Source organism: Ictalurus punctatus, chromosome 12 (genome assembly GCF_001660625.3).
Source record: "Ictalurus punctatus breed USDA103 chromosome 12, Coco_2.0, whole genome shotgun sequence".
Lineage (NCBI taxonomy): Eukaryota > Metazoa > Chordata > Actinopteri > Siluriformes > Ictaluridae > Ictalurus > Ictalurus punctatus.
In genome coordinates, this window is record NC_030427.2 from 5715168 (window position 1) to 5737040 (window position 21873).

At 41.0% G+C, this 21873-nt stretch overlaps 1 protein-coding gene across 6 annotated transcripts in view; it reads right to left on the reverse strand.

The window, feature by feature from the left end:
* The window catches only part of kdm6al (lysine (K)-specific demethylase 6A, like), a 202826-nt gene that overhangs the window by 124235 nt on the left and 56718 nt on the right, over nucleotides 1-21873 (reverse strand). For all 6 annotated transcript variants that reach the window (XR_001814098.3, XR_008397601.1, XM_047158979.2 and 3 more), the window contains exons 7-10: nucleotides 9777-9831; nucleotides 8947-8981; nucleotides 573-666; nucleotides 44-170 (exon numbers count right to left, since the gene is read on the reverse strand). Coding sequence is in view for 4 of the 6 variants with exons in the window: in XM_047158979.2 (XP_047014935.1) it covers nucleotides 44-170; nucleotides 573-666; nucleotides 8947-8981; nucleotides 9777-9831 (311 nt within the window). In the remaining 2 variants the exon portion in view is untranslated. The remainder of the gene's footprint in view (nucleotides 1-43; nucleotides 171-572; nucleotides 667-8946; nucleotides 8982-9776; nucleotides 9832-21873) is intronic.

The window sequence follows — 21873 nt, forward strand, 5'->3', positions numbered from 1 at the left end:
TTATGCAGAAAAATGGATGACCTGATAACTGCTTGCCACTAACCTTCCAAGAAAATACCAGGACTGGCCAGAGTTGGGGTCAGCTTCGAGAGATTTCTGCAGACATTGTATAGCGTAACTGTCTTTATTGGCTCGGTCTCCCAGCTGCTCCACAGTATGATGCATCCAGCCTGGTGTGAGAAGGACATTGCAACTACTTTTCACATGGCTTAGTCATACAGGAAAATCAATTGAAATACTGAGCAACTTACTTTGGGCAAAAGTGACAGTAGAATGACTCCAAGCTAACGTAAACACAGTGAACTCACAGTATCCTAATTTACTATGTAAAATTATTACCTGGAAAACATAGGATCCTATGGATTCTGTTTTCATAATTACAAAGGGTTTTAGAGAACTGAGGCAAATGCTGCTTGTCATTTCATAAAAAAATATTTATGCATTTTGGTACTGCATTAAAAGCACTAATAATGTGAAATAAGTATTACGAGGTAAAACATGAACATATAAATGAGGTCCAATTAAAAATATTGAAAATAGCTTCAGTGGTGCTAGTTATGGGGTGGCCTTACCAAGCTGTTGTAAAGTAGCTGCTTTCACCTGGGTAGGGAGATTCTCTGTCTGCAAGAGACTTTCATAAGCCTCCTTTGCTGCACGGTATCTTTTCTAAATGCAAAAAGAAATAAAGATAATGAAGTGTGTGCGTGTGTGTCCATAGGGTGTCTGAAAAGTCAAGAACCAATGAAAGCCATATACACATACATAAAACACATGTGCTCTACATATTCACTCTTATGTTCTATCATTTCCTCAGCTGTTACATCATGTTATTATGCATTTATATATACACCCTTTATATACACATACAATCATGTAAAAAAAGATAAGTACACCCCCTGGAAATTGTTGGCTTTTTTTAAACATATTTGGGCAAGAAAAAAATTGCTCATCTTTGAAACTGTGCCTATTAATAAAGGTAATACACAATCAAATGACACATAAAATTGAGAATTTATACAATTTAAATTAAAACAGATCAGTCACATGGAAAAAGTAAGTACACCCCTATATTTATCACACTTTCAAATACATTAAATTAGAATCAGGTGTTCAAGATTGGGTACCAGTTATTAGAACCTGCTTATGGAGTGCAGAGGGAACATGTCTTATTCATACCCCTCTAGTAATTCATCTAGTGTCTGGTGTTCCCTTTTTTGGAGGTGTGTGAGTCATCATGCCAAGATGTAAAGTGCTCTGTAAGGCCTTCAGAAAAAATGTTGTGGGTGCCTATGAGTCTGGCAAGGGATTTAAAAAGATCTCCAAATGATTTGAAATAGAGCATCCCACTTTAAGTAAAATAATCTACAAATGGCACAGATTTCAAATGACTGCCAATTTGTCCAGGACTGGCCGTCCCAGCAAAAAATCAGCCCAAGAGCAGACCATCTGATGCAAAAAGAAGTCTCCAAAACCCCCAAAATTTCATCAAAGGATCTGCTAGTAAGTCTTGCAACTGTTGGTGTCAAAGTATATGCTTCTACAATCAGAAAGAGATTTCAAATTTGACCTGCATGGGAGGCGTGCCAGGAAAAAGCCTTTGCAAGACTACAGTTTGCCAATGAGCATAATGTGCTCTCTATAGACTTATCAAAGATTGAGCTGTTTTGCCACAATAACAGCAGGCATGTTTGGCACAGACCAAAGACAGCTTTTCAGGAGAAGTAGCTCATACCAGCTGTGAAGCATGATGGTGGAAATGTTATGGTTTGGGGTTGCTTCACTGCATCAGGAACTGGACAGCTTGCATTCAATGATTCAACTATGGATTCTGCATCATATCAAAGAGTGCTTTAAGTTGTGAGGCCATCTATCCAAAAGTTGAAATGAAAGTGGACCTTTCAACAGGATAATGATCCTAAGCACACTAGAAAAATCCACCAATGAATGGCTCACAAAGAAGAAATGGAGGGTTATGGAATGGCCTAGTCAAAGGTGGGATTTGAATCCTATTGAAATACTCTGGGGGGATTTGAAACATCCAGTACATGCAAGAAAACCCACAAACATTTTGCAACTGAAAGAATATTATAGAAGAGTGGTCAAAAATGCCAGAAGGTCTGGTAGACAATTATGCAACATGCCTAACAAGAAGTTATTTCTGGTAAAGGGGGCAATACTAGTTTCTGAAGCCAAGGGTGTACTTACTTTTTGCACAGAAGAATCTCACACCTATTGATATTTCTGTTGAATAAATGATTGAAAAAGCTCATTTTCCTTGTGGTTTTGTTCAAGTATACCAACTTCATTAATAAGCACTGTTTCAAAGATGATTAAATGTTTGCTTGTCCAAATATGTCAAAAAAGCCAACAACTTCTATGGGGTATACTTATTTTTTCCACGATTGTATACGGCTAAAAGCATGTGGATACCCACCCATCATATGTGGACCTTCACCAACGGTCCACATATGTGATCCATATGTGGTGACCCAGCAAACACAAACGCGCTTTCGACGAAGTCAAGCGAACCCCCGCCATTGAAATGAAAGCTACAGTTAGTCGAAAAGAGGCTTGATCACGATGAAAAAAATAATTTTTCTCACGAGAGCTATGAGAATTTGGGAAAGGTGTAACTCATCGAAAAAAAATAATCGACGTCGAATATACGTAGAAAAGAAGCTTGAACAATGTTAACATTCTTGAAACACTATATTACTTTGAAATTATGCGAAAAAAACTGATTAATAAAGTTACTGCTGTGTAATTTCAAAGAAATATATCTAGATGTGATTGTTCTGTCATATCTCAACCCGGTCAGTACTTAGTTTCCCAAGAAGCAACACTCACCTCCCATGCACGCATACGCTAACCATCCCTGGAGTTCTAACCTCCCACACTTGTCGCTAATCACACACACTCTCTCTCCACTAGTATTTAGAGAGTCATTCGCCAAATGTTCAGTGCGAAGTATACGTTCAGTAGACTTGTTCTCTGCGTTTCCAAGCCTTTCACATTCGTTTGCTATCTTTGTTATCTCGACCTCTTTTCCCGTTTACGACTACGCTTTCTGCCTATCCCCTTGTGCTTTGTTTACCCGATCGCCTGACCCTTGATTGTTTTACGACTACGTCTTTGGAACTTCCCTTTACTACGCACCCGCTTCTGCTTCTGTGCCAACTCCGGTTCGTGACAGAATACTTCGCCTTCCAATGGAAGCAGCGGGGGATCCACGTTGGCCACAAGCCATCGAGGGACATGGTCGGATGATCAGCGACCACGACCAACGTCTAGCCAATCTGACTGAGCAGGTAGCTAGGCTAAGTCAAGCCATGCTATTTGCTGCGGCAGCGACAATGCGTTTACCTCCCACACCGGCGCCGGAGAAGTACGACAGAGATCCGGCTCGCTGCCGGGGTTTCCTCCTACAATGCTCCTTGTTCTTCTCAACCTACCCAGACATGACGGAGAATCGTAAGATCATCCATTTCATGGAACTTTTGACCGGGAAAGCTCTCCTCTGGGCCACCGCGGAATGGGAACAGGGAGGAAACGTCACAAACATGTATGATCAACTGACAGCGCGATTCCGTACAGTCTTTGATCACTCGCCAGACAACAGAGAGACTGGTGAGGAATTATTGTCCTTGAAGCAAGGATCACGCTGCGTGGCTGATTACGCCCTCAAGTTTCGCACTGTAGCAGCAAGAAGTGGATGGAATCAACCCGCTCTCAAAACTGTGTTTCGCCAGGGATTAAATGCCGACATCGTGACCGAACTGGCATGTCGCAATGATCAGCTAACACTCGACTCGCTGACTGATTTAGCGATTCGCCTGCATCGTCTACTACGAAGCCGCTGCCCCATACACAGCGAGGTGGAAGTACCAGTGCAGGAGTCTCCCGTGGAACCCATGCAGCTAGGTCAGACACTGGTTAGCATACAGGAGAGAGAACGAAGGTGCCGTGAACATCGCTGTTTTTATTGCGGCGAGGAAAAGCACTTCGTGCAACAATGCCCACTCAAGCAACGCCCCGCCCGATATGACTACACAACTGCTAAGCAACAGCAGCCAGGGGTGAGTTTGGATTCCACAGTCCAACACTCGATTCAATCTGCGTTTTTAATGCCAGTCATATTACTCAGGCGTATCTTGTATTTTAGAAGCGCTGATCGACTCAGGAGTGGCAGAATTTCATCGATCAAGACACCATACAGCAGCACAACATCCCCGTTCGTCCCCTTATCACACCTCGCCGTGTTCAAGCCATTGATGGAGCCCCTATTGGAAAGGGGCTTATTTCCCACTGCACGGAACCCATTAATCTCCGCACCAGCGCTCTCCATCAAGCACGGATAATCTCCCATGTCATTGTATCTGCCCGTCATCCAGTGGTCCTCGGTCTTCCCTGGCTCGAACATCATAACCCTAACAGGGCTGACACCGTTCAAATACCCAGTGAATACCACGACCTCATTGAAGCATTTAGTAAAAGAGGAGAGAGATATACACAGCGTGGTGGCATCCTGTTCATCATGCGCACAGAGTAAGGTACCTTGGACACTCCCCGCTGGAAAGCTCAAGCCCCTACCTGTACCGGAACACCCATGGTCACACATATCTGTCGACTTTGTAACTGACTTACCAAGATCCCAGGGAAACACAACTGTTCTTGTCACAGTGGACCGATTCTCTAAATCAGTACACTTCATCCCATTACCCGCCCTGCCCACCGCCTTTACGACAGCTGAACTCCTTTTCCAACACGTGTTCAGATATTTTGGCATTCCAGAGGAGATTGTCTGCGACAGGGGTCCTCAAATCACATCCAGAGTATGGTCCAGCTTTATGGAGAAGATGGGAGTTACAGTGAATCTCACCTCAGGTTATCACCCACAAGCCAATGGCCAAGTTGAACGAGTAAATCAGGAATTAGGCCGATTCCTCCGAACTTTCTGTGCCTCTAACCCCGAAGATTGGAGCAAGTTTCTGCCATGGGCCGAGTACACCCAAAATTGTCTCCAACATTCTGCGACTAATCTCACCCCATTCCAATGTGTACTTGGATAGCAACCCCCACTATTCCCATGGAATGCGACCCCCATAGAATCACCTGCCATTGACCAGTGGTTTCTACGTAGTGAACAAGTCTGGGCTGACACGCACCAACGTCTGAGACAGACCACATACACGTACAAACGCAAGGCTGATCGCCACCGCAGTAAACATCCAAATTACCAACCCAGACCATTCAAGATCCTCAAGCGAATCAATGAGGTTACTTACCATCTAGAACTACCACGACACAGCCACATCGCCCCCTCCTTCCACATATCACGTCTTAAACCAGTTATCAATGGACCTTTAGCCACAGAAGTGCCCTCTGAGACCCCCCCCCCCGGTTCCTCTGGAGATTGATGGACAACCAGCTTACTTAGTCAAGAAGATCATCAGCTCTAGACACAGGAGGGGCAAGCTGGAATATTTAGTCGAGTGGGAGAGCTACGGACCAGAGGAACAATGCTGGGTCCCTAAACAGGACATACTGGATCCTCAGCTTATTAGAAATTTTCATGCAACTCATCCTGATCTCCCGGGTCCATGACCCCGGGGGAGACCAAGAAAGAACTCTGCTCCCGGAGTGAGCCCTTTGGGGGGGGGTTCTGTCATATCTCAACCCAGCCAGGACTCAGTTTCCCAATAAGCAACACTCACCTCCCATGCACGCATGCGCTCACCATCCCTGGAGTTCTAATCTCCCACACCTGTCGCTAATCACACACACACTCTTCACTAGTATTTAGAGAGTCATTTGCCAAATGTTCAGTGCGAAGTATACGTTCAGTAGACTTGTTTTCTGCGTTTCCAAGCCTTTCACATTCGTTTGCTATCTTTGTTATCTCGACCTCTTTTCCCGTTTACAACTACGCTTTCTGCCTGTCCCCTTGTGCTTTGTTTGCCTGATTGCCTGACCCTTGCTTGTTTTGCGACTACGTCTTTGGAACTACCCTTTACTACGCACCCGCTTCTGCATCTGTGCCAACTCCGGTTCGTGACATGTTCATTGTTCACTAAGATTTATTTTTATTTCATTTTTTGATAGCGTATTCTCCAATTTACGGGAATACGAAATCTCTTGCATACGAAACTGCACATACGAAACCAAACATACGAAGCTAAGCACACGCATGCGCAGATATCGTCCCTAAACCACGTTGGATTTCATTGTACATATAGGCTATATATTGAACTGGTATGTTTGTGTTATATATGAATGGATTCTTAAATAGATTATACTCTAGGCATTTCAATAACATGTAAAAATGCTGTTTATTTTATATACCTGAATAAAAGATTCTGAAGTCGCAATCCGTTCGTTGTTAATACGTGGTCGAAATCGCGTTTAATAAATACGAAAGTTGATCTGGTAGTGGTCGATATCGTGCTTGAATGTGAGCGATAATAGGGGAAAGTACACGATGGTTTCGTCGAAATCATGCTTCGTTTCGACCTATAATATCCGTTTAGAGCTTAGAGTTACATTTATAGGCTTGGTTTCGATGATAAAATGCGTATAAAAGTGTCCCCGTTTTACGGCTTGAAAGCGGCTTGATTATGTCATATCGACGATAATCTTTGCGACTTTTCGCCGACTATTCGACGACGAATTGTTTGCTGGGGACCTTCACCAAATTGTTACCAAAGCTGGAAGCAGACAATTGCCTAGAATGTCTTTGTATACTGTACCATTAAGATTTCCCTTCAGTGGAACTAACAGATCTATCCAGAACCTGTTCCAGCATGACAACACCCCTGTACAAAAAAGCAATGACCCTAAAAGACATAGTTTGACAAATTGGGTTTGGAGGAACTCCAGTGGACTGCACAGAGCCCTGACCTCAACCCCATGTAATACCTTTGGGATGAATTGGAACATTGACTGCAAGCCAGGTCTTCTCATACAACATCAGTGCGGACCTTACAAATGCTCTTTTAACTAAATGTGCACAAATTCCAAGACATCGTCCATAATCTTGAAGAAAGCCTTCCCAAAAGACTGGAGACTGTTATAGCCTCAAAGGTTGGTCCAACTCCATATTAATGCCCATGGTTTTGGAAAGGGACACTACCTCCAGCATGCTTGACTGATGAGCTTCTTTGTTTTAGATCATGAGCAGATTCATTCTTTCACCACACTTTGGAGTTTCCATCTGTTTTGGTAGATGGGGGGGGGGGGGGGGGTTTCACAGCTATCACAATGTTTCTGTCATCAACTGATTCAAGATTTTTAGGATATTACTATGAAATTCTGGTCTAAAGAGGAGTATGGCAGGTTTTCATTTCACTGCAAGTTATATACTGTATATAATTGTGTATGTAACAAATAAAAATATTGGCTTGGAAAAGATGTTTTGCTTTTCTCCCATAGATAGCTCTCAGGTCTTCATGTTGGTTTATCCTTTTAAACAACAAATGCAGTCTTCACAATTGAATCCTAGGGCTCAAACCAAGAGTAGGCATTCAGAGCTATTAAGACACACCTGGGCAACAAGAAACAACTATCAGTCGCACGTTCCAATATTTTTGATCACTTGAAAAAATGGGTGGCTTCAAATAAAAGGGGCCATGTTCTAAGTTGTTTAACACATCTAGATGTAAATGTGAGGAAATGAAAGCTGAAATTCTGATCTATTGTCTCATTCATCTTTTGATCTCAAACCCAAATCTCCTCAATGTATAGTGAAAACAGTAGAATTGGCCTTTCTGTTCCAATACTTTCAGAGACGACTGTTGATGTGATGGTCAAGCGTGATACCTCATTTTGGGCATATTGTGTGTGTGTATGTGTGTGAGAGTCCATGTATATATACTTAGAACATGGCACCTTTGGTGGCAGACTACCAAATTTTAAGTAAGCAAAAGTATTGGAACAGACATTATTAAAGTAATTTCATCATTGGTTGCATATCCCTTGCTTGGTATAACTGCATCAAGCCGGCAACCCACTGAGAACTGTCGCATTCTCCTTTTCCAAGATTGTATCGCAGCTTCTTTGAGCTGTTTGTTTTTGGGGTTCTCTCCTCAGTCTCTCCTTTAGGAGGTGAAATACATGCTCAACTTTTTTTTCTCTGAAAAGTCCTTTGTTGGGTTGGCAAGTGTGTTTTGGGTCGATGTTCCTCCCAATTAAACTGGATGCATTTCTCTGTAAACTGTCAGGCAGTTTACATATTTCTGTAGATTTCTGAATTTATTCTGCTGCTACCATCATGAGTTACATCATCAATAAAGATTAGTAAGCATGTTCCAAAAGCAGCCATGAAAGCCCAAGCCAAGCCACTACCTCCACTGTGCTTGACCAATGATCTTGTATATTTTGAATCATGAACATATCCTTTCTTTCTCCATACTCTGGCCTTTTCGTTATTTTGGTAGAGGTTAATCTTGGTTCCAGAACTTTTGTGGCTCATCTCTGTAATTCTTTGTGACCTGCTTGATGTCTGTTTGTTAGTGCACCAGTGGTGTTCTTTTTCAGAATATTTCAAACTGTCTAATCTATAGTCTCATATCCATCTTTTGTTCTCAAACCCAAACTTCTTCAAAAGCAAAAACTAAATATTTTTTTTAATATATGGCCTTGCTATTCCAATATATGAAATGCAGAGATGCATGAGACATTCAATATTGCTCTTAACAGTAGTAAAAGTACAAGAGAGGGATTTCCCCTGTTCTAATGAAAACGTTAGATAGCAAGGAAGCCCTCAGCTGTCACACTGGACTGGTGCCACAGGTACTCTTGCCTGTTGCTACGGCAACATGGATAGATGCATATTGATTATTGCTAATCTATTATAAACAACTACTCAAGAAAAAAACAATACAGCTAGAGACAACATGCATTTAGACAGAGGCATGCAAAAAAAGTTAAGAAAAACAGCAAAGGACTTACCTGTATTTCATACAAATGAGCAATGTGGAACTGAACTGTCAAGAGAAAAAGACAAAAAAAAAATACAAAATTGACATTTTAACATCCTCTTGTCCAACTCAACGTCTGCCTGCTTATTTTAGAAATAAATACTTTTGTCCACAGCTCAGTTGTCTTTCAACACAATAAATGGTTCACTCAGACTGAGGGGTGAGACTGCCCTTAATGTCCCTAGGCATGAGTGTGTATGTGTGACTGCAAGTGTGTGTAGGCTGCTCTCAGCCTGATCACGAACAGTAGACCCAGCAGCATGTGGATTGGTGTTTCCAGGGTAACCACTGTCAGGCAATAGGAAGGTGTGAGGAAATTGAAAAGGAAATAGCTGCAGGTTAATATACTGCTGCTATCAGCTATCCAATGTGATTTATGATCACGTATCCACAACCATAATTCATGCATAACTCTTTAGTGCAGAATTTAATATTTTACATTTACACCATTTGCCAGACCTTTTATCCACAACGACTTAAAACTGAGACAGGATATGACAGAGCAGTTGAGGGTTAAGGGTCTTGCACTAAGGCCCAACAATGGCAGCTTGGTGGTGCTGGGATTTAAAGTAAGATTGAGAAGATTGCATTGCGGCACCACTCACACTACAGGAGTGGTCAGCGAGTGGTTTACTGAGCCTCAAAATGAGTTGGCAACTGTGAAATCAGGAAGAAACGTGTGTAGTGTGCACTAGGCTTTAACCATTTAGCCAGCACTGCCCTCCCTACATGTTTAGTTTAATAGCCGGTACAGGATGATCCTGTACACCTGCAGAGCAATAAAGTGATTGTGGTACTTACTTTCAGCCTTGGACAATGTGCAGTGGTTTGAGTCAATCAAAGCCAGCTGAAAGTGCTAAAGACAGATAAAGAGATAAAGAGTGAGAGATAAAGACAGAGAAACAAGCAGAATTTTAACATACACTCACTATCCACTTTATTAGGAACACCTCTACATTCATACAGTTATCTAAGCCAGTCAATCATGTAGCAGCACAATGCAAAAAATCATGCCGATACAGGTCAAAAGCTTCAGATAATGTTCACATTAAACATCAGTATGAAAAAAAGTGTGATCTCTGTCACTTTGATTGTGGCATGGATATAGGAACCAGATGGGCTGGGTTAAGTATTTCAGAAACTCTAGAATTTGCACAGAATGGTGCAAAAAAAACAAACAAAAAAAAACAGTGAGCAATAGTTCTATGGGTGGAAATGCCTTGATGATTAGAGAGGTTAGAGGAAAATGGCCAGATTTGTTCAAGCAGCCAGGAAGGATATAGCAACTCATAAAATAACCTTTATATAACTGTTACTAACCACTCTTTATAACCATGGTGAACAGAAAACCATCTCAGCATGCACAAAACAGCCGACCTTATGGTGGATGGGCTACAACAGCAGGAGACCACATCAGGTTCCACTCTGAAGAGCCAAGAACAAGAATCTGAGGCTATTATTTGCACAGGCTCACCCACACTAGACAGTTATAAAAATGAAAAACTTCCATCTTTTCAGTTTTGGTGAGTATGTGCCCATGATAGCCTCAGATGCTTGTTCTTGGTTGACAGGAGTGGAAGGAGTGGTCTTCTGCTGTTGCAGCCCATCCACCTCAAGGTTTGATGTGTTCTGCTTTTCTGCTCACCATGGTTGTAAAGAGTGCTTATTTGAGTTACTATAGACTTCCTGTCAGCTCAAACCAGTCTGGTCATTCTCCTCTGATCTCCCTGATCAACAAAGTGTTTCAACCTGCAGACCATCTGCACACCGGATGTTTTTTGTTTTTAATACCATTCTGTGTAAAGACTAGAGACTGCTGTACATGAAACTCCCAGGAAATCAGCAGTTTCTGAAATACTCAAACCAGCCCATTTGGCACCAAAAACCATGCCATGTCATGAACGAATGCAACATGACTGGCTGATTGGATAACTGCATAAATGAGCAGGTGTACAAGTGTTCTTATTAAAGTGACCATTAAATGCATATGATCAATTTGGACATTTACAGATTTAATGATTATTAAAGTGCAGACTTCCAGCTGGAATTTAAGGGTATTTATATCCAAATGGGTGAATGTTGTAGGAACTACAGGACTCTTTATATGTGGTGACACCAAGTAAACCAAAAGTAATTGGACAAATTAACAATTGTAAATTAAAATGCAATTTTTAATACTTGTCTGCAAATCTTTTGTAGTCAATGACTGCCTGAAGTTTGGAACCTATAGACATCAACAGATGCTTGGTTTCTTCCCTGGTGATACTCTGTCAGGCCTTTACTGCAGCTGTTTTCACTTCCTGCTTGTTCTTGGGGCATTTTGCCTTCAGCAAGTTAAATGCATACTCAGATGTATTCAACTTAAAGAAAGTCTGTATCAAGTCATTGAGACCCATGAGTTCTGAAGCATATAGCTGAATCTGAGCAGAAAATTCTGCTATACACTTCAGGGTTCATCCTGTTGCTTTCGTCAGCAGTCGCATCATCAATAAGTACAAAATAATCAGTTTCTTTTAGCAGATATACATGCCCACTTCATAAGATGAGGTGAGATCATGAGCAGTTCCTTCCCTCCTCCATACTCTTCTCTACCCATAATTCTGGTTCAAATTGATCTTTGTCTCTTCTGTCCATAGGATGTTGTTCCAGAGATGTAGGTGCTTTTTACTATGTTTTTGACAACATCTAATCTGGTCATCCTTATTTTAGGCTTACCAAGAGTTTACATTATGTAGTAAACCCTTTGTATTTACCCTGCTGAAGTGTTCTCTTGATTGTTGCATTTGACACAAATGGAGGGTGTTCATTATCTGGCCAACTGCTGAAGGTTTTTTCTTTACCAGGTAAGGAATTCTTCTGTCATAAACCACAGTTCTCTTCCAGGTCTTTTGGTGTTCCTGGGCTCACCAGTGCATTGTTTCTTCTTAACCTTTGTGCGTCCTTATGGACATTTTGTAAAAATCATTTTGTCTGTGTTAATACAAACAGCATAAATTTTGCAAAAGATTTGTGTTTTTATTGGATTTTTCATATTTCACCCTCATTTTCTTTCGAAAATCCATTTTAAACTATGCACACAAAATAGTTACACTCAGGGCCTTAAGGACAAAAATGTCCCCATTGGAACCCATTCAAACTGCAATATTTAATCCCTGTGACGGTTACGCATAAAATCATGCATTCTGTGTTAATAGGCTTTCATTTTGTTGACAAGCTTTCAAAACATTTAATTTTTTTTTAAATTCTGAAATGTGTAGTATTTTCTCAGGTTTAGCCTCTGGGGAAAATCCATGATTTTCCTTTTTTTCTGAGTCTGCTGTATTATAGAGCACTGCAGACCGACAGAATAAATGATGCAGCTATAAATGTGTTGGTGTGTTTGTATGGATATCAGAGTTGTAGTTTGTGTGTGTGTACTGAAAAGTGTGTGTGTGTGTGTGTGTGTGTGTGTGTGTGTGTGTGTAAGAGAGAGAGAGAGAGAGAGAGAACAGTTTGAAAAAAAGAAATTATATTGTACTGGAAATCACAAATCCCACCCCATGCATGTCAAAGAAGGTTTCTGAGCTTTGAAGATTTTTGCATTATGTAAAGAAACCGGTGTTTAAAGGGGCGGCTGTGGCTCAGGTGGTAGAGCAGGTTATCCACTAGTCGTAGGGTTGGCGGTTCGATTCCCGGCCCACATGACTCCACATGCTGAAGTGTCCTTGGGCAAGACACTGAACCCCAAGTTGCTCCCGATGGCAAGTTAGTGTTAGTGTGTGTGAATGAGACAGTGTAAAGCGCTTTGGATAAAAGTGCTATATAAGTGCAGACCATAACTATAGTATTTAAATTTACATGGATAATGTGTGTGGTAGATTAGCGTAGCAGAAATATGGTTGTTGCAGACCGCCACATTTCGATTTGATTTGATTCTCATCTCAGGTGAGAGTGTGGCGTTTGATTTTATTCAGGGCATTGAAAATATGATTAAATCATGATTGATGTACAAAAACAAATTATGTTAATGTAATTCAATTCAATCACGTGGAACCGATGGATGCATTTGAACTATGAGCCCTCATATTCAATGAGCCCCCCCCCCAAGTGTGTGTGGACTTCTGTGTGAACTTTAAAGGGTCATTAAACCTCCGTCTTTGAATCTACGTCTCAATGTTTTTTGAAAAATGCAACTTAAATAGGTGCAGATGGCTGTGCAAGGAAGGGAGGGGGAATGGGCGTGGCAGGGAAAGGCAGGGGCAGAAGTGGGGAGCCTTCAGAACACTCACAATGAAGATAGACAGTGACAAAATGTTTGCGGTGGCAGCGGTACGCAGGGCTCTAAAGAGGTAGAGGACTTCTTTCCTCCTGAATCTCCAGGGCTAAATCGAGACACAATAGATAGTGGTGCAGGTCCTCTGGCGTGACTAAAACATGAGGAAAACATGGACGAACCGGAGGCGGCGCAGATGGGAGACGTGTCGGAAGGGTAGCTAGCTAATAGGCTTGAGCTTTTAATGAACAAAAGGGGGAAGGCTCTTCCCTTTAACACGGACTCTCTTTGCATAGTTTTGCACGCAACGGCCCATGGAGCTTATTATTATATACAGTTGCGGTCAGAAGTTTACGTACTCCTTGCAGAATCTGCAAAATCTTAACACTTTTAACAAAATAAAAGGAATCATAAAAATCCCACCTTATTTTTTATTTAGTACTGTCCTGAATAAGCTATTTCACATAACAGATATTTACATGTAGTCCACAAGACAAGATAATGGCTGAATTTATAAAAAATTACCCCGTTCAAAAGTTTACATTATGCTTGATCCTTAATACTGTGTGTCGTTACTTGGATGATCCACAGCTGTTTTTTATTTTGTGATAGTTTTCATGAGTCCCTTGTTTGTCCTGAGAAGTTAAACTGCTCACTGTTGTAAAGAAAAATCCTCCAGGTCCTGCATATTCTTTGCTTTTCCAGAATCTTCTGCATATTTGACCCCTTTCCAACAATGGCTATATGATGTTGAGATCCATCTTTTCACACTGGGGACAACTGAGGGACTCATACACAACTATTATATAAGGTGTAAACATTCACTGATGCTCAAGAAGGTAACGCGATACATTAAGAGCGAGGGGGGTGTAAACTTTTGAACAGGATGATCAGTGTAAATTGTTATTTTGTCTTCTGGAAGCCATGTAACCATCTTATTTAGTGTCTGAAGGGCAATACTGAATTAAGAATATATCTTTAAACAAAATAATAAACAATTTACACTGATTCTACACTGATGCAGTAATTCGTGCAAAAGGAGCCTCAACCAAGTTTTGAGTATTATCATACTTGTCAAAAGATTGATATTTTTGTATTATAAATTCTTTATTCAAATATTTTGAGATACCGGATTTCCACAAGCTGTAAACCGTAATCATCAAGATTAAAACAAAAAAAAAAGGCTTCAAATATTTCACTTTACGTGTAATGAATCTAGAATATATGAAAGTTCCACAATTTGAATTAAATTACGGGAAAAAAAATGAACTTTTCCACAATATTCTAATTGTTTGAGATGCACCTGTGTGTGTGCATATATATACATACACATACATATGCACATATATACATATACACACACACATATATATATATATATATATATATATATATATATATATATATATATATATATATATATATATATATATATATATATATATATACATATGCACATATATACATATACACACACACACACATATATATATATATATATATATAGAGAGAGAGAGAGAGAGAGAGAGAGAGAGAGAGAAAGAGAGTATATACAGTTTCTATATTTTATTATGTTGTTTTTCTCGAACCTGGAGGCAGCGTGGATGGGAGAAATGTCGGAATGGTAGCTAGCTAACAGGCTCGAGCTCTTCACAAATAAAAAAGGAAAGGCTCTTCCCTTCTGTGTGGATTCTCGTTGCATAGTTTTGCATGCGATGGCCCGCCGGGGCCCGTGGAACTTTGAGCAATTTAATTAGCTCAAAAGGCAGAAGGCAAGTAAAACTGTCATAGTTAAAAATTAGACACATACCTCAGCGATGAAAAAAAGTCCTCGCAAGAAAAATGCTTGCTACACACAAACAATTTCGACGCGTCGATAGTTGATGGCCAATCAACTGCTAGCAGCCAAAGTCTAGCCTTTGCAGCATCGTGGGGAAAGCCACGAAACACACTCGAACTCTTACACCACTGAAACAAACACTTGCGACCCATTTGAGCGCCTCTCTCATCTACTACACCTGTAGGAAAGCACCTTGTGCTGTCATGAATAATTAAGCGACAGCATCTTCGACACGAACGCCTCTGTTAAAATCTCAGAAAATGTAGTTTAGTGTTGCATGATGGTTTAAAACTAAGAAAAGAACAAAAGTTCCCATTGGTAAGAAAGGAAAAAATGGAATTCATTCAATTTGAGGAAGGACATTCACATTTACACAAACACACACACACAGACAGACTTTCTACAATGGAAAAAAAAAAAAGCTCATTAAATTCACACTCTCAACTGAGCTGAGGATCGAACCCCGGTTGCTGGTATAGTACACAACAACCACACTAACACTGCGCTATTCTAGCACACAAGTTTTAGACATGTTAATATAAATATTATAGTTACAGTTAGGGATGCACTGATACCGATACCAGTACTCATGTGTCAGCCCGATACTATGCTCATGTACTCGTACTAGTGAAACTACCCCGATACAACCGCACCGATACCACTTTATGACAACGTGACATAGCCTAGCCTCTCATCAGTTGAGCAGGTAGTCAGAAGAGGAGCAATGTCAGCAATTTGAAAATATTTTAAGATAAGTGATGATGATAAAAGTAGAGCAGACTGCAAACTATGCTCTGCTAAACTGTCAAGATGAGGGGTAAAAAATAGCTCATTTAACACAAGTAATTTGATTAAACATCTAAAGAACAAACATAACGCAGAGTGCAAAGAGTTTGCTAATGCTAGCAGCAGGAAACAGCAACAACCAACTTTGCAGCAAACGCTGGATAAGCGAGAGAAAATGTCCAGAGACAACCCATAGGCAGTAAAAATAAGAGAAGCTCTTACCCAGTTCATTGCTCTTGATGACCAACCGTTGTCAGTTGTAGATAATACAGGATTTCGTCATCTTCTTGGTGTACTTGAGCCAAAGTATGAGATTCCCAGCCGTCACCACATTACAGATACCACATTACCAAAGCTGCATGACTTGGTGAAAAAGCACATCAGGAACCTGTTGCAGGACATTTCGGCCTTCAGCTTCTTTTGGCTCAGGAAAGTGTGGCTGATGCGGTGTCAGTCGGACGTAAAATAGTTGGACATTTTAAACATTCCGCCTTAGCCTACTACTGGCTGGAAGACATTCAGATGCACACCTCAACATGCCTATAAGGAGACACCAGCAAGACGTGCAGACCCGCTGGAATAGCACGTACTACATGGTACATTCTCTCGTCGATCAGAAGTGGGCTGTGGGAATATTTGGGTCTGAATATGAGCTCCCCAACAATCTCACCGCTCACCAGTGGACACTTCTAGAAAAGACTGTTCTTGCTCCGTTGGAGGAGTTAACCTGAAAAATGAGCTCCTCTGATGCTTTGGCATCAGATGTGATTCCTGCTGTGACCATGCTTCAAAGACTTTTGACCAAAGAAACAGACGAGGACATGGCATCAAAACAATGAAGGGAACCCTAGCTACAGCCATCACGAGACGCTTCACTGACACAGAGAAAAACCCACTTTACTGCATTGCAACTGTACTCGATCTGAGGTAAAGTGTGTGTGTGTTTACTGAGCATGTGAGAAAGAGAATGATGAAAACAAAACTGCCACTATGACTGACCTAAAACTTTTTACTATTTAACTTTTACATAATCAATTTACTTTAGTGATTTAAAGGCAGTATACTGACATTCATTCTGACAAAGATTGTCTGTTACCAGCTGAAATATAATTTTCTCTGATTTAGGTATAAAGAACGTTTTTTCTCAAACAAACATCAACACTGCTACAGAGGCTAAAGAGATGGTGATGCAGGAGCTGCAGAAGGTGTCTGGAGGAGAGGCAGACAAACATGAGGATCTGGGGGATCTACCTGCCAGAAAGCTATGCGAGGCCCAGGCCAGCAGCACTCTGGACAGTGTGTTTGATGAGATAGCAGATGCGCAAGCATCAACATCACTGAGCAGTGCACCAGTGGGTGCTGACATTCAGTTAGAGAAGTACCTTGGAGAGACCACAACTTCTCAGGAAGACAAACCACTGCAGTACTGGGGGGTTAACAAAGTGCGGTTTCCCACTCTTGCCCAGATGTCACGCAGATACCTCTCAGCACCATGCAGTAGTGTGGAAAGTGAAAGGCTGTTTAGCTCAGTGTCACATACTGTAGATGAAAACAGAAACAGGCTCACAGCTGATAATGCAGAGAAGCTCCTTTTCATCAAAAACAACCTGCCTCTCACTTTTCCAAAAAAGCCTTAGTCCTTACAGACAGCACTAACACAGTATGACATATCACTGCAGTTGTGCTATTATGTTGGGTGGTACTGAAATCCACTGAATGTGTTACAGGTTACATTTATGTGAAATGGGCAGCAGTGGCATGTTTGTTCAGAAAAACAAAAAGTTGAATGATAAAATGTCAGCAACAGCAAGTTGTATGCTTAATTTGTTACAGTCAGAAAGTGCAGAACATCTAATGAAAATAAAACATTGTAAGAACTGTAATGGTATAATTGTGAAGTACTCTCATCAGTACTTGGTTTCAGCAAAATGTAAGTACTTGGTCTGAAAAAAGTGGTATCGGTGCATCCCTAGTTATAGTACCTGTACTACATAAATTGATCAAGCTTACTTTGCATAATTCAATGTTGTAATTAGAAATTTGTTAAAATTAGGTTTAGTATAAGCAATGCAATCACATTTTGATAAGAAACATAATATATTTATGTACACCATATGTAATATTTTCTCTTACATCTAAACCACCACATATTCCATTATTTTCAATGTATTATCGACAATGTTTAATGTGCTCTGCTGCTTGTTGCAAAATGGTTCTGCGAGAGGTTCACAGATCCACTGGCAAAGCACAAGCAGATCATGGGCTTCAGTACAAGAAACAGCACCGTTTGTTAAGAGTACAAGCTGTATACAGTATATGTCCTGGCAGAACTAGTTGAATCTACTAGAAGCCGTGTTGGTTCAAATGAAATATGACTGCCCCAAACAGGTCTTTCCTGTGAATGCAGCATGCGCGTGATACCGCAATACCGCATGAAATCGCAGGATCCCTTTTCCTTTGATGCGCTTTTTCAATGGCCACATCTGTATATCAGATGTACAATGGCTTAGAAACAAACACAAATGTTATTTTAATTTAACTTCACACCCAGTGGATGGTCATATGGTGTTAACATTTGGTCTTGAATTAAGCCTTTCAATCTCATGGGAAACCATCCAAAATGTTTAATTGCGTGAAATAAGCTCTGCATGTTTGAGCTTTTCAGGGCCCATAGTAAGGTTACTAATTTAAAACATATTAGCAAAATTGACTAATTTTGGCCATGGCATGATTGTTGTTGCCAGACAGGCTGGTTTGAATACTGCTGATCTCCTGAGATTTTTAAGCACAACGGTCTCTAAAATTTGCTCTGAATGGTATAATAAAGAAAAAATCCAGTGAGTGGCAGTTCAGTGGACGGAAATGGCTTGTTGATGAGTAAGGTCAATGGAGAATGGACAGACCTGTTCGAGCTGACAGAAAGACTACAGAAACTCAGATAACCACTCTGTACTATTGTGGTGAGCAGAAAGCCATCCCAGAATGCAAAACATGTCAAACCATGAGGCGGATGGGCTACACCAGCAGAAGACCATGTCAGGTTCCACTTCTGTCTGTCAAAAAAAGAAAGTTGAGGCTGTAGTGTGCACAGGTTCACCAAAACTAGAGCTGAATACTGGAAAAACATAGCCTAGTTTGATTAATCTCGATTTATTTAACTTTTGATGATTGTTTTTCATATAACTATCCAGTGCTGCTTGTTTGGAGGCTAAAAGCAACTTTATTTTCAGATTCAGTCATTTGCCAATTGCACAGAAGTTCGTAACCGTATAAGAAAAACTTGGGTTGGGCAGATTTACCATTCTAATGTTATCCATGTTGACCATCAATATGCTAAGAAACCAACAGAGTTATACAAAGAAAAACTGAGGCTTAAAACACAATATGATTTATTAACAACAGATGAAACCGAGCGTGACCCAATATGTGCACATGCTTGGATATACGAACATGGTGAAAAGGTAGGTCGTCTTCTCATGCAACAATTAAAAAGCAAGTCAGCATCACAGATTTTTCTATCTAAAATTAGAAAAGCATCTCAAGGAATTACAGTAGACAATCAGTGACAATCCAGGGCCAAGGACAGGGAGCAGACAAGCAGGCTAAACCGACCGTCCACTAGCTGCACTGAGTATTCACCTAGGTTCCACAATATCGAGACATTGTCTGCTCCCCGAGCTAAACAAAAATGTGGAAGTGTTCAGAAAGCTTGTTTAAGTAACCTAATTAACATAAAATTAGATCATACTGAATGCAGAGAGAGAGATTTTAGTTATCAAACACTGTCTGACAATGAGTGGAGGTTGCAATGGGAGGTGCAGCAATCCTAAACGGGTGCGCGCACACATAGATGCGAGCGCACACACACAGATGCGAGCGCACACACAAACGCGCGCGCACACACACACACAAACACACACACACACACACACACACACACACACACACCCCTTATACTCTGAATGCAAGCATTAGTTTAAATTCACTGACATGGTGGCAGGCCAAAACGATTTATTAAAAGCATGAACATTTGAATAATTATTAGTGACATTACGCTACATTTAGCTGACAGGACACGGGCTGAATGGTGATGCACGGTGACCCATTAGGAGGTAGTTTATAACACTGCATTGTGTTGAACAACTTTAACAAATAACTGGCTAACATTACATGGAGCATGGCGTTAGCTGGTTTCACGGCCACAATGCGGTTGCCTCAAACAAACATAATATAGGACCGTCTTTCAGGTGCTTCGCCAAATTCCAGGTGTTTACTCACTTTGTTTGAAATGAACGATAGCATCAGTTGCACACCGGCTTCACAGCATCAATTATGTGTTTGTTGTCATCTGCCTCAAATGCAAAGTATTTCCATATTCCATACCACCTTTCCTCTCAACGAGTCGCGGTAGAGCTAATCTTCTGTAGTTTTTCCCGTGTGCTTGTAGTTGTTGTTCTTCTTGTTCACCACTTGTGGACCAACTAAAACACTTGCGCGTATTTGCTGCCCCCATCAGGTCCCAAAGAATTGCAACCTCGGTACCTCCATTAGAAACGGTTCACACGATACTCCATAAAAACAAGTACTGTCACGGTTTAAGAATGTTGGTACCAACTTGGTACCGAAGTATCGGTTCTCGTGAAATCCTTAGTTTCTCTAGACAAAGCATAAATTGTTGTTGACTTTAATATTCTACAATATTCTATTTAATATTTTGATAACCTGGCAGACCCTCTGAGAACAGCGGTTGTGTCCATTCTAGATTCATTAGGGGCCAATTCAAAATGTAATAGGACCCACTCATAGTGGTGGTCACATTCTTGACCTTGAAATACAGATTAAATATAGAAAATAAAGTCTCAGATTATTATCTCATCTCATTTAAATTGCATATTGATCATAATATATGCAATTTACCATGCTACCGCGTCAAACGTACATTCACGTCAGCTACTATCACCGTCTGATCCCATTGAACTTGATCAGCCCACTGAATGCTTAGATTCAACATTCCTCTACAAGGTACAGTGAGGGAAAAAAGTATTTGATCCCCTGCTGATTTTGTACGTTTGCCCACTGACAAAGAAATGATCAGTCTATAATTTTAATGGTAGTTGTATTTGAACAGTGAGAGACAGAATAACAACAAAAAAATCCAGAAAAACGCATGTCAAAAATTTTATAAATTAATTTGCATTTTAATGAGGGGAAAAAAGTATTTGACCCCCTCTCAATCAGAAAGATTTCTGGCTCCCACGTGTCTTTTATACAGGTAACGAGCTGAGATTAGGAGCACACTCTTAAAGGAAGTGCTCCTAATATCAGTTTGTTACCTGTATAAAAGACACCTGTCCACAAAAGCAATCAATCAATCAGATTCCAAACTCTCCACCATGGCCAAGACCAAAGAGCTCTCCAAGGATGTCAGGGACAAGATTGTAGACTTACACAAGTCTGGAATGGGCTACAAGACCATTGCCAAGCAGCTTGGTGAGAAGGGGACAACAGTTGGTGCGATTATTCGCAAATGGAAGAAGCACAAAAGAACTGTCAATCTCCCTCGGCCTGGGGCTCCATGCAAGATCTCACCTCGTGGAGTTGCAGTGATCATGAGAACAGTGAGGAATCAGCCCAGAACTACACGGGAGGATCTTGTCAATGATCTCAAGGCAGCTGGGACCATAGTCACCAAGAAAACAATTGGTAACACACTACACCATGAAGGACTGAAATCCTGCAGCGCCCGCAAGGTCTGCTGCTCAAGAAAGCACATATACATGCCCGTCTGAAGTTTGCCAATGAACATCTGAATGATTCAGAGTACAACTGGGTGAAAGTGTTGAGGTCAGATGAGACCAAAATGGAGCTCTTTGGCATCAACTCAACTCGCCGTGTTTGGAGGAGGAGGAATGCTGCCTATGACCCCTGGAACACCATCCCCACCGTCAAACATGGAGGTGGAAACATTATGCTTTGGGGTTTTTTTTCTGCTAAGGGGACAGGACAACTTCACCGCATCA